Source organism: Felis catus, chromosome B3 (assembly GCF_018350175.1).
Source record: "Felis catus isolate Fca126 chromosome B3, F.catus_Fca126_mat1.0, whole genome shotgun sequence".
In the NCBI taxonomy this organism is placed as follows: domain Eukaryota; kingdom Metazoa; phylum Chordata; class Mammalia; order Carnivora; family Felidae; genus Felis; species Felis catus.
The window spans coordinates 116,758,483-116,775,247 of record NC_058373.1 but is presented as its reverse complement, the minus strand read 5'-3'; the positions used below and the strand labels follow the sequence as shown (position 1 = coordinate 116,775,247).

Below are 16,765 nucleotides of genomic sequence, written 5' to 3'. Positions count from 1 at the left end.
CTGTAGCACTGGGAACAGGACACAGAGAGCAGGAAGTTAGCAGAGTCCCAGGAGGACTCAGGGGGCCTTGCCAGCTGATCGGAGGGGAGCTTAAGGGAGACGAGGCAAGAAAGAGACTGCAATGCTTCAAATCCAAGCGACAGACGATACCAGTGGCATTTCTAGCAAGAGGGAGGTGCTGAGGGAGGCTTGTTCAGGGAGGAAAAACTAAAGTCAACATTTGTATGCAGGGCTTTGCACAGCCAACTCGACAGCCATCCAGGTGGAAACCGGGGACAGCGGGGGAGAAAGGAAGCCAGAACAGAGGAGAAAGCCCGGGAAGACAGGGGTTGCATTTGGAGAGAAATGTATGTATGCTAATTATCCTTTCCAAAAATAAATTTTTGAGGTCATTAATGATAAAGGAAATACATAAATTATGCTACTGAAACAGAAATAAAAGATGCAAGTGAAAACAAATGTGTTAGTAATGAAGGCTGTATATGTGACAATCAAATTTTGTCTTGGGAGTTGAAGTTAAAACAGAGGACACAGCAAAGAAACCAAATAAGCAAACCAATGAAATATACGTATCCCCAGAAAGCAGGCATTTGGTAGCTACCAGAAAACAGGTCCTGGCATCAAATTCCTAAAACAAATTTCTCACATGGAACTTTCCAAAGGGGCCAAAGAATGACATAACGGGCAATGCTTCATCGCCAGTTTTACTGCAACAGCAAATTTTGTTTTTATATGACTGGCTCTTAAAAAGATGACCTTGAATAAGGTCAAGTGTTTGTGCAAATGTGGCCTTCTGATGGTTTATCTTGATTTAAAAATAAAACACAGGGAGGAGTATCTGGGGCACATACCCTCTTAACCAACTTCCACACTCCTCGGAGCGGAGATGACTCAGGTACTAGGGAATCCTCAATGCCTTGTGGAGCAGAGTTCAGAATCTGTGAATCTGTGTTAAAACTCAGGCGATCACAGCCAAGAAAGGCAAGGAGGACTGTTTTCAAAGGAGCAAACATACAAACCTTCATACCTAATGGCCTCCTGGCTTCTGGAAGCCCTGAGCAGATAAAAAGATGACAGCAAATGACTCTCCTGCATTAGCTCAAGAAAAAATTTAGTGCCCCAAATCTCCCTGAAAGGGTCACCTAATTAGAGATCTAACTTTAGACCAATCATATAAGAGTTTACGTGATCTCAGTCAAGACAAAACACAAGGATATTAAAACAATGAATTATTATACATGGATAAAATCTTTCCTCATTAATGTTGGCCCAGATTGACTGTGAAGTTCAAGAACACAGAGCACAACATGGTTCAGTAAAGCAGACTTGTTGACTCGGGCTTATCACTTCCCTGAAGAATAAAACTATCCACATCAAAACACTAAACAGCATAACTATCCTTAAAGAAATCTGAATTATAAGATATCCCAACTTGTGTCAAGTTTAATGTCGCACAACTTATAGAAGGATTAAAAAAACAAACTAAGCACAGATTTTTCTAATAAGCTTTGCTGTATGGTGGTCCATGACGATCTATACATATAATCCACACCATAATCCACCAGAACTGCTACTTGATGCTCATCTAACAAATGGTTGATGATTTTCCTCTCACTCTCTTATAAAGAAAACTGGGCATTACAGTAACAACTGAACTCCAACGACCAACTGATAGATCTGGGGCCCAGCATTCTGCTGGAACTGATTTGTGTGTGTGTGCTCATGCATGTGTGTGCATGTGTGCAAACAGGTGTGTGTGTGGTGGGGTGAGGAAAGGTGGAGGTGGAGGGCAAGGAAAAGAAACGATAAAAACCATCAAATATGATGGCTTAAGGTTATCAGAAGAATAATTAGGTACACAAGCATCGGGAGTGGGAAACTATTCTTAGGTGAGCTTCAGGTCTGACAATGGCAGTTTCTCCTGGGCACTGGGCAGTAGGGAGAGGCCCTTCCCCACCACACGTCTCCAGTCACTGGACTTTGAGAGGGACACCCCACCTGGCACAGAGACAAGCCAATCAACACTGTTGACCAATGGAGTGAGAAACACCACTGCCAAGGCAGCCTGTAGGCCACTCTTTTCCATATATGCATCACCCTGACTGAGATTCAGGAAGGACAGGCCTCGTGGACAATTAGACACTCAGTGCAAGATTGGAAAAGTCCCGTATGACCACAGAAAAGTGAAGTGAGTGATGGCTAGGAAAAGTCTCCTCTTCAACAAGCCACGAGGGTAACTTCTTTAACAGTATCTTCCACTTACAAACTCCCTTGGTATTTTGATCATAGTAGCAACATAAAAACTAAACACAAAATACCTACGTGGGCTCAGAAGGGAGGTGACCCGACTAATTTTAATGCTATCCTACTGCCTACTTTGTGTTTCTCCAGGAAGGCCTGGTTGTGTCACTTGGACTTAGCACAACGACACGTTCACCTCAGGGTCCTAAGAGCATTAAATGACCAAGTCCGAGTCCGCATAAAGCACAATTAGTAACACAATAAATGTTAACGATGCTATTAGTGTCATTTAACCTTCGGTGAGTCCCACACGCACTAGCAAACCAGCAGAGAGGAGGGGGCAAGAGAAAGGGGTGGGGGGGGGTAGCACCTTGATGGCACGGTGCTTATTTGAGTAAGTGCAAACGGTGGGCTTCCTTCCTCCATCGGTACAGCCTCCTTCCAGCACTGGAAATGGCTTACATTGGTGGAGCCAAATATCCTCTCAAGTCTAAATTTGCAAAATAATGACATTTTTAAAAACAGTGTGACATCAGAAAAAGTGACTGCAGTTTCATGAGCCAAATAGAATTAAAATTTACATGGAACGTCAACGGCCCAGTATCCTTCACTGAAGTGAATCCCCGCCCCCCGCCAAGACTTAGCCACAGTGAAGTCAGGAATGCATTAAACAGCAGAACGGAAAATATCTGGTGATGAAGAGGCTGGAGTGACAGCCAGGTCAGTACCGCCACACTCCGCTGCTAGAAGACAACCTACATCTGACGCAGATGTACTCCTTCAACCAGACAACTCGCTTCCAGTTTCCGATTAGGAAATTAGGAAAAAACGATGACTGCGCTGATCCCAGCGCACCAAGCTGTGTAGTAAAAATTATAAGAGAATTATTTGTCTAACTATAATCTATAGGGTGACTAAGTATAGCGATCACCTAACTTTTTTAACACACAGTTACACTTTCGGGGCTTAACTGCAGTGTCAAATGAGGTTACTGAGAGCCATAATTTGTCAGATATCACCGTACTGTGACAAACGACCTGCCCGATTTGAAAATTCTAAGTTGTGTGGCCCAAGAAAACACAGCGGGCACTCCAAAACGGCCTCCCATTGGACTGACTTCCTGGATTAACTCCTGCTGAGTTCCCTGCCCGCACCACAATGACGAATGCCCCAGGCCTCGGGCAGGCCCTCTCCAGGGCCACGCACACTCTGTTCCCACCTGCTGGACTTCATGCTGACGAAGAGTCGGCTGTGCCCTCCCAAACATGTTTATGCCAGTCGACTTGTTAGTGTAATGATGAAATTTAATTAAATATTATGGAAACTGATGGAATAAGAGTACTAATAAAGATAAATCTTGTTTCTATTAAAAACTAAACTGAAGGCTCTGGAAAGACGTAATAACAGCAAGTCACTAAAAAGAAAGCTATTGGGGGGCGCCTGGGGGGCGCCTGGGTGGCGCAGTCGGTTAAGCGTCCGACTTCAGCCAGGTCACGATCTCGCGGTCCGTGAGTTCGAGCCCCGCATCAGGCTCTGGGCTGATGGCTCGGAGCCTGGAGCCTGTTTCCGATTCTGTGTCTCCCTCTCTCTCTGCCCCTCCCCCGTTCATGCTCTGTCTCTCTCTGTCCCAAAAATAAAATAAACGTTGAAAAAAAAAAATTAAAAAAAAAAAAAAAAAAAAGAAAAGAAAGCTATTGGATTAGATGTGGGCAAGACAACTATAAAAAAGGAGGAAAAAAATGAAACCTAAGATTCTGCAAGATTGGACTGCTTTGCTAAGGTCTGTTGTAGCCCTTGTGGTTGATACTTTTAAGGCAATGTAAAATTCAAAATAGTGGAATCACTGTCAAAGAAAAGCCCTTGGCCTCACAAGAGTTTGCCGAGTACATTTTTATAGTGGAGTGAAAATAAAACATTCTAAGCATGTATAACATTTTAAAGGTTCCCTACTTTTAACTGGTATTTTCAATTAACAAGTCCCAATTTTGCTGGGTAAGAGGGTATTTTCCATGCTTCAAATCAGAAATGACTTTGAATTAGTAGCTTTTAAATTTATGAAGTGTTATGATCTGGATTCCTCTGGAATACAGATGCCCAAATTTTTATCCCATACAAATTTCTACCAGATTTAAATGGAAAAACATACTCCTTCCCTACAGTCTAATATAGTAGAAAGAAGAACACGATGGTTAAGGACATTACGCTGGTGAGATGCACCAGAAGTGGAATCCTGGCTCCCACATCACTAGCTCACATCAGCTGAACCATTTAGGTTCACTTAACCACTTCAGCCCCAGTTTTTTCCTCTGGAAAATGCCATCCTTAACAGTACCTACCTCGGTGGGCATTTAGACGTTGAAATGAGAAAATGCAGGTCACACCAAATGCGTACTAAAAGTTTCTGGTACATAGTAAGTGCTCAAAAATGTTTATTACTATTATTATACTGCCTAATAAGAAAAAGTGCCTACTACTACATAAGTAAAATTATAACTGGTATGTTCTCTCTTATGTTGGACTCGATGCATCCGTTTTTGGCAAGATGGCCTCCACCAACAGACAACTAAGAAACACCTGTGGGAAATGTCCCCAGGTACAATAAAGCAGGGGCTCACAGCTAGATACAATTTTACCTCCTAAGAGATAGTTGGCAATGCCTGGAGACATTTTAGGTCATCACAACTGGGGGAGGGGTACCTACTGACATTTAGGGTACAGAGCCCAGGGCTGCTGCTGACCCCTCCTACATCCTACAATGCCCGCAGGATGGCCAGCCCCCTCAAAGAATTATCCAGCCCCAAATGCTAAGATGGCAACACTGAAAAACCTTGTACCCTAACGGACAGTATAGAATGAAGAAGTGATTTCTAAAATCTGAACTCCATAAAATTATTCTGAGAAAACACAGATTGCTTAAAAATGAAAATGGGATCTTCATTAGCATAGTGTCAAATACCAATGACACAGATACTTAGAGGACCCGGATACTTAGCAACAAGACAAGACTCTTTTGGCCAACAAACTCTCTTGAATAGGGTCTATCATGTAATACCTCATGGTAAGTTTGATTCTAACGTGAGCAATGTAACACAGTTACGACGAGTACTAGAAGCGGAACTTCATTCGGAAGAATGAATCTAAGTAAGATTCAAAAACCCCAAAGCAGGAAGTGGAAAGTCAGAGCGCTGCTCCGGTACTCTGCATACAGGGAGGCCACTCACCAGGGCTGCCGAGATTACTGACCTAGCTAATGGATCACCGGTGTAGGTCCTCCCTTGGTGAGCAGCTGGTTTCTCAGCTTGGGCACTCGTATGACTTAAACTCACTCTTCAATTAATAACGTGGCTCAAAAACAATGACAGCTCCCAAGACTTCAGTGAAACTACTTACTGTTCCATGAATCACAGGGCCTTACAATCCAACACTGTATGCAGTATGTACCCCCCCCCCCCCCACAACACCAGAAAGACTACAAAGGAAGTCACCAATGTTTTAAGGGTCCTTACCTCTCCAGACTCTTTTCTACTCAAATCTGTTAAGACCTAGATTTGATTCCTGCGGGAAACTTATTGGCTCTGTGACTTTTGCCAAATAACACAATCAATGTTCACTAAAATTCCTATCAAAGTTATAGGAATGTGTAAGTCCCATTTCCTGATGAGAACACTGAGGCAGAAAAGAAATGGTTCTGTACTAAGCATAAGACTGCTAAGAAAAGGCAGCACTAAGATGGTTTGTGTAGTTAAAAAACAAAACAAAACTGTATTTAAAATATTTTCAACTTTATGACATTTATCTCTCAAGGTAACAAAGCAAGTCTTTTCTACAAAGGCTATAATTGCATCCACTAAATTAAAAAAACCATTAATATTTAATATACATTTTTATGGCTGAAAAGAGGCAGTAACTCAGAAATGCAAAAAGGTATGAATTGTAGCAAATCTAACTACTTCATACATCATGGCAAAGGAGCTCTACTCACCCTTCTGATAGAAGAATTTCCTGTAATAGTACGCGCCCAGGTCCACATGCTCCACGATGTATCTCTTCACCCTGTCCAGATGCAACACAAGGTTGTCCTTGGGCACTTCAAGTACCGCCACTCCTGCATTTGTGCAATGGGAACTAAGCGTAGACTCAAAGGAGGCACTTTCACACCCACTAAAGGAACCAGAATTTGATTTTGACAGGCTGATTTTCCTTTCGCCTTCTCCACCTATCTCATTCCGAAAATACGGACAGCTCAATACAAGTTCATTGCTCTTATCGTCTCCCTGGTCCATGCTGAGGCTCCCCTTGGAATTCAGGTCCTCCGTGCTGCCCATCGGGGAGCTAAAACTGGCCGAGTGGGACAGAGGTCCGGAGACCAGAGATGCCACGGCAGCGGCCGATGCCCCCGTGGTGGTGTTTCTCCTCTTAATAACGTTGTGCCTGTTCATAATGGCCTCATTCAAGTCAAATAGTATACTCTGGACATCGTAGTGGGCAAAGCACTTCGGGCATGTCCAGGGCCTGACAGAGTCTTCTGACCGGTTGTCTTCAAGATCTGACGATTTCCCAAGTTCCTCACCTTTGGCATTGCGTAACTTACGAAAAATGGACGAGTCTCCAGTTTCAGACTTGGAACGGCGCTTGAGTGGTTTTTCCCTTTCCTTAAAGAGCCGGAGGTTCTCCCTCTGGGAGATGGGCCCGTCTATGACATCCAGGGAGAAACCGGAGCCCTTGCCCCCACTGGCGATGAGGAAGTCACTGAGCTTGGTTGGAGTTGGACCTCGATCAGACTTGTCGTCTTTGTAGCCCTTTAGCAAGTCAAAGAAGCTTTCCCCGGACGTTCCCTGCTTATCAATTGAAGAGGTGCTACCATATTCCCTGTGCAGTGATGGCCCAGTCTTGTATGTGGGCGAGATACATTCATCGAAGCTATCCACGTCAAGTTCACTTATGGTGATATCGCTGTTGCTCCGCTGACGGATCCTGCGGAGAGCCTTCCTAGGGGAGCTGGGGTAGGCTTCAGGCATGAGAAATCTGGAGTCCATGTTCTCCGCCGGCCTCGTCTTGTTTTTCAGTGTGTTCTGTATGCTTTTTAACATGGCTGAGTCACTGGAATTGAGGCTAACAGAACTTCCCTGACTCACAGGACTGCTTTTGGAGGACAGGCTCTCAAGGCAACTTGAGGTTTCTATTTCCTGGCTTGAACGGCTAGATTCTTTGACGTTTTCCTTTCTCGGGGGCCAATCCGCAATCCTAGCCCTAACCCCCATCTTGGGGACTCCGGGGGTCGAGGTTATATGATGAGACCCTTCGCTTCGGGGCGGCCCTACCGGAGCCATGACCGAGGACCCTAAACTGCCATTCTGGGACCTGAAGCGTCGCATGTAGAAGTCGTCAGTGTGGACTTTAGGGGCGCCATCTGTGGCGACAACCGAGGCCCTTTCGGGGGCAGCAGGCCTCTCCGTCTGCGACCGTTTCAAGCTGGTCATGATGTAAAAGCAATCAGACTCAAATCCCTGTACAAAGGACCATCATATCTAAGTTTTAAATGTGCACTTCCCTTTTGGAGAATGGTTTCCAGAAAATATAGCAGTTGCATGAGATCTTAATCTTTTTCATTTAAAAGGTTAAATGATGCCTTATTTCCAAACCTCTGACAATCCAGATCTTCAAAACATTATAATCCACAATAGTTCCTTTGCTTCACTTTAACAGACAGCTGTCTTTCAGAAAAAAATGAATGGAACTTGTATTACGAGGACTCTGTGATTGCCATAATCCCATGCTTTCCCTAAAAGAGAAGGACAATTAGGATTAGCATTTGATAAATACATCTAAAAATAAATATGCAACTGCTAAAAGCAGACACATGAAAGAAAATAAAAGACTCAATAATGGATTGTGGTTTGCAGTTCACAGCCCATATTTTTAGTAAAGCAGGTTTGAAAGGAAGAAAAGTGAAAGCATTCAAGACCATCCATTATTTTAAATGATATATATTTTAAAAGACTATTCATACTTGAGCTTCACTGAACTGTTTCCTGTAAGAGGAGGGGCATGGAGATCTTGTTCTAGGACATCAAAGCTCCTACCCCAAGTACAGACCAAGCACAGGTTCCAACGACCTCCAATAATGTAGAGCATCATGAACCCACCACTGTGCTGACCAGAAGTTCGAGACATAACCAACAGAGTTCGATAATTAAGCAGTGTACAATTTTTAAACAAGACAAAAAATTACGTTATCGAGTATGTTGCAATACTCACTTTTTAACACCTTCTGTATCTCGAAATCCTTACTTGCTTTTTTTTTTTTTTTTTTTTTTTTGGTTCTTTACAAATGCTTAAGACAGTTGGCAAGAGCAAATACAATAGAGAAAAAAATAAGCAGGGTTTTCCCGGAGCCATTATACCCATTAGCACTCCTCTGTATTTCCCTCACTTATTACTTACCCCCACAAGGAGTATCTCGGGATGGATCCCGCATTCACCACCACCCCTTCTCAAGCTCTCCTTAGTCTACTCTTGAAGCTGGAAATAATTCCACTAATTAACCAAATGCCTGCATTTCCTTACGCGCTGCATTCTCCCCCCGCCCCCCACCCGCCCCTCCGGTGCTGATTTAGGAAGACAGCAGCAACAAAATGCTGCTCTGGACAGACCTGTCCATATTCCCCGACAGACGACAGAGAAGTGTTAGCATCCTTGCAGGTGATGGGTGAAGAACACCAACTTCCTTGTGAGCCCGTCAGTCGGGAGGCAAGAGGCACGCATGCTGAGTGCAAAACCCCGCGTGGTTGCGTACATCCTGAAAATAAAGGCAGAGGACCCTTTTCCAGGGCTCCACGGATTACACAAGAGGTGGCCTTTAAATTCTTGCCAAATACATGTTTGGAAGGATGCTGCTGAACCAGCACTGCGCTGACAGGGCTGCATTGTCTACAAATCACGGCAGACGCCCCGGGGACGACCCGCGCTCGCTGCACTCCGCTCATCGGTAACAAGCACTTACTTCCACGATAATTAAGCAGCTCGCTAGTCGGCCTCCTGCCTCCAAGGCAGCCGCTTTAATTTCTCCTGCAGTACGCAGCATCGTTTGAGAAGACTCGCTGCTATTTAAAGGCTGGAACATTGAGGGGAGTTTCAAAAACTGCACGCTGCCTGCAGAATGCAGGGCCGGCTGAGCTCCAGCTGGGCTCATGGGCTGGGGCGGGCCGCCGGCCGATAAGCGCCAATTGTTTTCACTCTGGCTCCTCTTCCTCGGCTTTTGTGATGGGGAATAATGGTTTTGCACGGCCACCTAATTAAACCTGGCTTTTGAGCTTTCGATATACTTCTGCCCTCAGACTGCTAGGATTTCCTTTACAATTCAAAACGCCGCATGCTCCTCTCCAACTGTAAGCCTTCAAGTGGAATAACGTGCTAACTTGCTTCCAGAGGCGCCGGGTATGCCCATGTGGCCACAGCTGAGGTTTAAGAAGTGCTCCTCCTAAGATGGGAGGGAAACCAGCCAACTGAGCCAAAATGCAAAGTAACCTCCAGCCCATCTCCATAGAAAAAAATCTTTAGGCAACCAAAGCTGGAATTTATGAGCTGTTTTGTAACTGGGGGTGGGGCAGACTGTTTATTTCAATGAACTATCTTTCAAACAAAGAATATACTAGCATCAAGCACAATTCTAAGTAGATTCTTATAAAAATCAGATGCTTTCAACATTTGTCACAAGCTCACAGAAATCCAAATAAATCTACCATTCCCAGAGCTTTTGGTCTCTAAAAGGCCAACGCACTAATGCCACGGTGATAAAAAAGACATTCTTGTCACATTTCATTTCCCTTAGAAAATAGTTTGTTGCAGAACTGTCTTTTTTTAGGAGATGTGAAGTTCTATCCATTGTAGGAGGAAACTGAAAGGCAGCCCTAAAAGACAATAAATAGAACTGACTTGGAAATGCCCAGGCTTGGCTGTGTCTACTACAGACCTCCTCTTCGGAACCATCTCACATGCTTCCTAGGTTTTTTAATGAGTTTTAAAAAATCTTATATTTCATAAAAATTTCTTTGCAGTTTAAAAGAAATGCCAAGACTCCCATTACGTCTTATAAAACAATGCAATGTTTCCTGTCAATTTCAAAATAGAGATGGGCACATAGGGAGAGAGAGTGCCCACAGTTTAATGACCTGTCAAAACCAAGTTGTTGAAGACAGACAACTAACTTAAATAACAGATTTTTTCTGTCCTCAGGACCTTCTTTCCTATTCTCATTGCCTCCCAGCCCCATCTCCCTCCCTTTCTCCCCATCCTTGTTTATAGCATCAAACCCCTTTCAGTGCAATATGAACTTTGGACACAAGACTAGCATATGTAGAAATATATATATATATGTTTTACATTTGTTAAATTAGTCAAAAATAAAAATTTCAACTATGTGTGTAATATTATGACAGATCTGTAACACCTAAAGCCTACTCCTTGGTGTTGATGGAAAAGCAAACATATGCTGACAATTATTAGCAATTCTCTTAATTATCAGCAAACCTGCCTAAGCATCACTGAATACAGTAAAAAGCAAAAGATTTGAATAGAGGAACAATACTAATTTATAGCACATCACCTCCATCTGTTGAAAGAGTCAGCTGTATAAAAACTTCCTTGCGGGGCGCCTGGGTGGCGCAGTCGGTTAAGCGTCCGACTTCAGCCAGGTCACGATCTCGCGGTCCGTGAGTTTGAGCCCCGCGTCAGGCTCTGGGCTGATGGCTCGGAGCCTGGAGCCTGTTTCCGATTCTGTGTCTCCCTCTCTCTCTGCCCCTCCCCCGTTCATGCTCTGTCTCTCTCTGTCCCAAAAATAAATAAATGTTGAAAAAAAAAAATTAAAAAAAAAAACTTCCTTGCTACACATTTAATTTTCCACCTCTACGTACTATTTGGAACGTAAGTGGAAGATCCACTTAGCAACCAACCCCACTGTTTAGTTCGGTGACTTCTTGCAAATTCTAGAAAACAAGAAGATGCGTTCAAATCCTACTGGGAAAGTCTCTTCATCACTCAAGGTCTATCACAACGTAACCTGCCATCCTTTCCTGACATCTATCTTCCAGAAAAAGCGCTTCCTCCTCTCTTCTAAATCATCCCCAGCATTTCTGAATTTCCTTCTGACCACTGACCACACGCTTGTTGCTAGAGGGTATTTGAGGAAACAATCTCTCCCTTCAAGGGAAGCTACAGGTGTAAAAACAGTCCTTCTGATTCTGGCTCCTTGAGACATTCACAGTCTTGACCCCTTCCTCTTCCCTAAAACTCTCTTCTCCAGATTTCCCTGATAACCATGTTCTTCATTTTCTCTTGCCTTTCTCTTTTTGGTCACTCTTCAGTATCGCTAGTGGACTCCACTGAACAGTTAGTGATTCCAGAATGGCATCCTTGGCTTTGGCTGGCCTCTCTTACCATCCTTCATACTTTGGGAAGGGGCTATAAAGGGTATCAGTATTAGGATGTATGGGAGCACTGAATCCATTAGGATAAGATAGTAGGCACGAGTATACTCAGGTAAAAATATTACTCTGGGAAGCAGGGTGTTGTTGACTTGGTTGGGTCATAGTTGCCTCTGCAACTGAATGAAGACCAAATAATGGAATTACGTGAGGAGATAGCTGCATGGTAGCCAGTGTGGTCTGGTGACATCATAGGTACCTGAACTTTTATTTTTTTTTTTTTTTTTTTTTTTTTTTTTTTTTTTTTTCAACGTTTATTTATTTTTGGGACAGAGACAAAGCATGAACGGGGGAGGGGCAGAGAGAGAGGGAGACACAGAATCGGAAACAGGCTCCAGGCTCTGAGCCATCAGCCCAGAGCCCGATGCGGGGCTCGAACTCACGGACCGCGAGATCGTGACCTGGCTGAAGTCGGACGCTCAACCGACTGCGCCACCCAGGCGCCCCTGAACTTTTAAATATAATCCCTGTGCAGTTACCTCCAAATCCCTACTCATGACTCTCTCCCCTAAACTCCAGATAAAATATATACAAGTACTCATTTGATATCTTCCTTATTTACCAGTTGGTATAATGAATTAGCTACCAGAAAAATGGAAAAATAATTTTTTTCCAAGAAATGAATGAGTGGTAAGGAAGTGAGAACAATAAATAATTGAAGGAACCAAACGAAAGGAACAACACGAGAAACTTTCCTTGTGCCAAGGGCATAAAGAATAGTTTAGAGGCTACATAAGAAGATGTGGGAACGAAAAAAAAAAAAAAACACCCAGAAACAACAACAAAAAAACCAATAACTATAGTTCTTCCCTGAAATAATTTACAACACAATATGGTATGTTCACCAAAAAGATGTAGCACTTCTCATCAAATACGTCCATATTACAAAATGGGATGTTGTTAGATTTCTCCACTAGTACTTGTGAAATATTATCTTATGAAATTTGAGTATTTATGAAAGTATCAATGTTAATAGTGTATAAAGTTGTATATATAGATTTAGAATGCCCATAAATATTCTTTAGTAATGCCCATAAATATACTTCAGAATGTAATAGGAAGCTTATTTTATAATAGAATTATAACCTCACAGTACCTGAACATTATGTTAACTAGGACAACCAAATAAGGTAAACTATTTTCTTTACATCCCTTCCTGGCTTTTCTGAAGTTCACTCACATTGCATAAAAGTAACATCTCAGATGGAAGGGCTGTCTCAGTCTTTGAAGCGAGCCTGTAACACATACAAACATCTCAGTGCAAGGTCATGTAGAATTTAAGATTTATGAATCAGCATGTAACTTTTTAGGGAGGAATTTCCCTTCTTTCATTTCTGTTCTGTCCCTTCAACAAAAAGCAGGAAGGATTGGGAAAAACGGGGTTGGCAAATCCAGTTCCTGTTCTCCAAATGTTCACTATCTGAATAAGAGACCACTGATGGAGACAAAGTAGATTCAAAAACACCCTGAAATTAACCAAGCGAGTAAAGAAGTTATAAAATGCAAAACCTATATAATAAGATGAAGTTACCTTTGAATCTGGAGATAAGAAAGCAATTTAAAATGTGTCTGTTAGGCCAGAGCAAGAACCAAAAGGAAAAATAACATTTGGTTCCTACCCTACCGCCTAACTAAAAAAGTTCACTGAAAAAAGTTACTTTTCAAAGTCCTATTAAAGCTGGAAGATCCTTTGTATAGCGGAGGGTGAAGGAAACAACAAAATTCGGCAGAAAGCTTGATGGCGGAAACGGAAGCCTAGAATAAAGAAGGTGCCCAAGTTTCGTGGCGGAGTTACTGGTGGGTAGGGAAATGATTCAACAGCTGGCAAAATAAGAAGAGAAGTTAAGTGTGAATGTTTATCTCTTATACTTAAACATGATTAGACTTATGTAATATGCAATATAATGCCAAAGGGCTAGGTCTGAGGAGCTCAATGGTAGAAACACAGAGGTATAAAGTAGGGTAAAAGGCAATAAGTAGAAGGGGAACGGTGACTCAGAATTATCAGAGGAAACACAACAGGTGTTTGAGGTGCAGGAAATGAACACATTTTTTTTTTAATTTTTATTTATTTTTGAGAGAGAGGGAGAGTGTGTGAAGTGGGGAAGGGACAGAGAGAGAGGGAGACACAGAACTCGAAGCAGGCTCCAGGCTCTGAGCTGTCAGCACAGAGCCCAACGCGGGGCTCGAACTCATGAACCGCGAGATCATGACCTGAGCCGAAGTTGGACTCTCAACCGACTGAGCCACCCAGTTGCCCCTGAACAGTTTCAAGGAAAATTGGAGTGTACCCACTCATCAGGGGCACTGAGCATTTCCATGCCTGGCACCAGGATATAAGAGACCAGACCAGACCAGTGGAGCAAGTGTATGTTTTTCATGTACTAATTTGTACATTAATATTCATTTAAAAACATAAAAATTGTATTCATCAGTACTGTACGATGTAATCTACTACTGCACAGCTGATTATCAAATATGATTTGGTACGAAACCACTTCCTACCAAATATGATCGAGGGAAAAGGGAGTGTCAGAAATGGGAACAACCAGTAAATGTCTCCTATGCAGAAGGGAATCCTTGGCAGCTCCCCCAAATGGTGCTTCAAACTCTGCAAGTTATCAATCCGCAAAAAAGGGTCCCAGAATTAAATACGGCAGGGACACACTACGTATCACCTCCCTTAGGACATAATAGTACTTTTTAGTAGATTCAAGGTTACATGAAAAAAAAAAACAACGTTTATTTAAACTAAGATTTCTTAACTGATAAGACCCATGGATTCACTTTTTAAAAAAATAGAACAATTTTTATATTGTGCATCCTATGGAATGCAATTGGGGACAAGAATGTCCAATATTGGAATAATCTAGAATACAAACAAAATTGTATATACATTATAAATTTTGCTTTTTAAAAAAAAAAAAAAGTTACATAACAAGCCAAAAGAAGTTCCCCCAAAGGATTTACAATGCCTGTCTTTAGGTAGTTGGATTAAGAATAATTTCTGGGCTGGGTTGGTTGGGCGGCCAACTTCGGCTCAGGTCACGATCTCACAGTCCGTGAGTTCAAGCCCCGTGTTGGGCTCTGTGCTGACAGCTCAGAGCCTGGAGCCTGCTTCAGATTCTGTGTCTCCCTCTCTCTCTGCCCCTCCCCCATTCACGCTCTGTCTCTCTCTGCCTTTCAAAAATGAATAAATGCTAAAAAAAAAAAAAAAAAGACTAATTTCTGGGCTTTTTTTTCTTGGTACTTGTACTATTTGTTTTCTAAAATGAGCAAATGTAACTTTAGTAATCAGAAGAAAAAATGTAGGAAAAAAATAAACCCATCATTCTGTTGTTTAAAAAAAAAAAAAAAAGACCTGGGAATGTAGTACGATGAACACACCTCTGACTCTGACTCCTAATTATAAACTACTGCCCTCTTTAAAGCTCCAACTACGCAAATCACCGAACAAGTCAAAGCTCAACAGATGTTAGGTCCTTCCCCGGAGATGATCTTGCACTAAATCTCCTGACTTAAATGAAATCAAAGAGGGCTATCTGAAATGTAGAGTATTAAAGATGAGAAGATCAGTAGTATTTACAAATTTGATTACTTCATACAGATGATTAACACAACTGCCTAAACTTCCTCATTTACAGATGATTTCTTTGTATTTAGTATCAATATAAAATGCCCTGCAGCCCAAAGAGCCTCCATTTCACCTTGTCACCAGGTGGTGGTGACTGAAAACCCAGGTGAGGCTGCCTAACCAGGGTGAGGCTGAGCCATCAGCCATCATCACATGTCCCCTTTCCTAGGACGCTTCTACTTTCCCACGTTCAGACATCTTACCTGTCGCCACAGTCCTCTTTCTGCAGAGATTCAGGCTAAATGTAACAAATGTCCCCATTTGGGCTCTGCTATGAGATATTGATGGCTCAGGAAACCAACACTATATTTAACCTGAGGAGGGAGACTCTACTAGTATTGACTTTCCCCTCTGGGAACAGAAGGGAAAGAGACGGTCTGAACTGTATCAAGTCAGATTCAAATTACATAAGCTATGAAAGCTACCCTTGATCCACACACAATGAACAGCAGCCGAGAACCCACATCATTAAGACAGCTTGTCAGGTCGCCAACGTGGACCTGGGCCAGGGCACCGCTGGTGCTTTGCACTATACTAGTCACCCTCCCAGGGGGAGCCAAAGAGGGAATGTTTCCACCCTCAAGTCCCTCTAATCTACCTGGAACAAGTACGGGAATCCAGTGGGTTCAGTAAGATAGAACATCACAAATGGCTTTAATAAACATATTGTGGTTCTCTCAATTGAATATTTATATTCTAAAAAGAAATTTCAGAAAGTGCACTTGAAAAAAGCACATGTAAATTCAACTTAGAGTAGAAAGTAGCATCAGTAAGAATCACGGATAAACATAAAGTTGTTTCTGTATACAACCCTAATATCCAAACAATTTTAAATCATGATGAATATCAACAGTAACCATATTTCATTTGGCACATTTAAAATTTTTTAATGTTTATTTATTTATTTTTTTTTATAATTTTTTTTTCCAACGTTTTTATTTATTTTTGGGACAGAGAGAGACAGAGCATGAACGGGGGAGGGGCAGAGAGAGAAGGAGACACAGAATCGGAAACAGGCTCCAGGCTCCGAGCCATCAGCCTGACGCGGGGCTCGAACTCATGGACTGCGAGATCGTGACCTGGCTGAAGTCGGACGCTTAACCGACTGCGCCACCCAGGCGCCCCAATGTTTATTTTTTTTGATAGAGAGACAGAGCATTGGCGGGGAGGAGGTGGGGGGGGGCAGAGAGAGGGAGACGCAGAACCCCAGGCAGGCTCCAGGCTCTAAGCTGTCAGCGCACAGCCCAATGTGGGGCTTGAACCCACAAACCATGAGATCATGACCTGAACCGAAGTTGGACACTTAACCAACCGAGCCACCCAGGCACCCCACACTTAGCAGATTTTAAAATACCACCCAAGGACCAAGACTTAGAAGAAAAAATTAAAACAAAATCACCCCGCACTG

General features: G+C 42.7%; 1 protein-coding gene across 18 annotated transcripts in view; it reads right to left on the bottom strand.

Annotated features, from left to right (window-relative positions):
• SIPA1L1 (signal induced proliferation associated 1 like 1) overlaps positions 1-16,765 on the bottom strand; it is a 370,694-nt gene that overhangs the window by 123,089 nt on the left and 230,840 nt on the right. For 15 of the 18 annotated variants that reach the window (XM_045060144.1, XM_045060146.1, XM_045060143.1 and 12 more), the window contains one exon: positions 6,224-8,023. In XM_045060144.1, coding sequence (XP_044916079.1) covers positions 6,224-7,721 — 1,498 coding nt within the window. In that variant the 5' untranslated portion in view covers positions 7,722-8,023. Of the gene's footprint in view, positions 1-6,223; positions 8,024-8,894; positions 9,041-16,765 lie in introns of all 18 variants that reach the window. The other 3 variants (XM_045060148.1, XM_045060147.1, XM_045060145.1) reach the window with 1 other exon arrangement.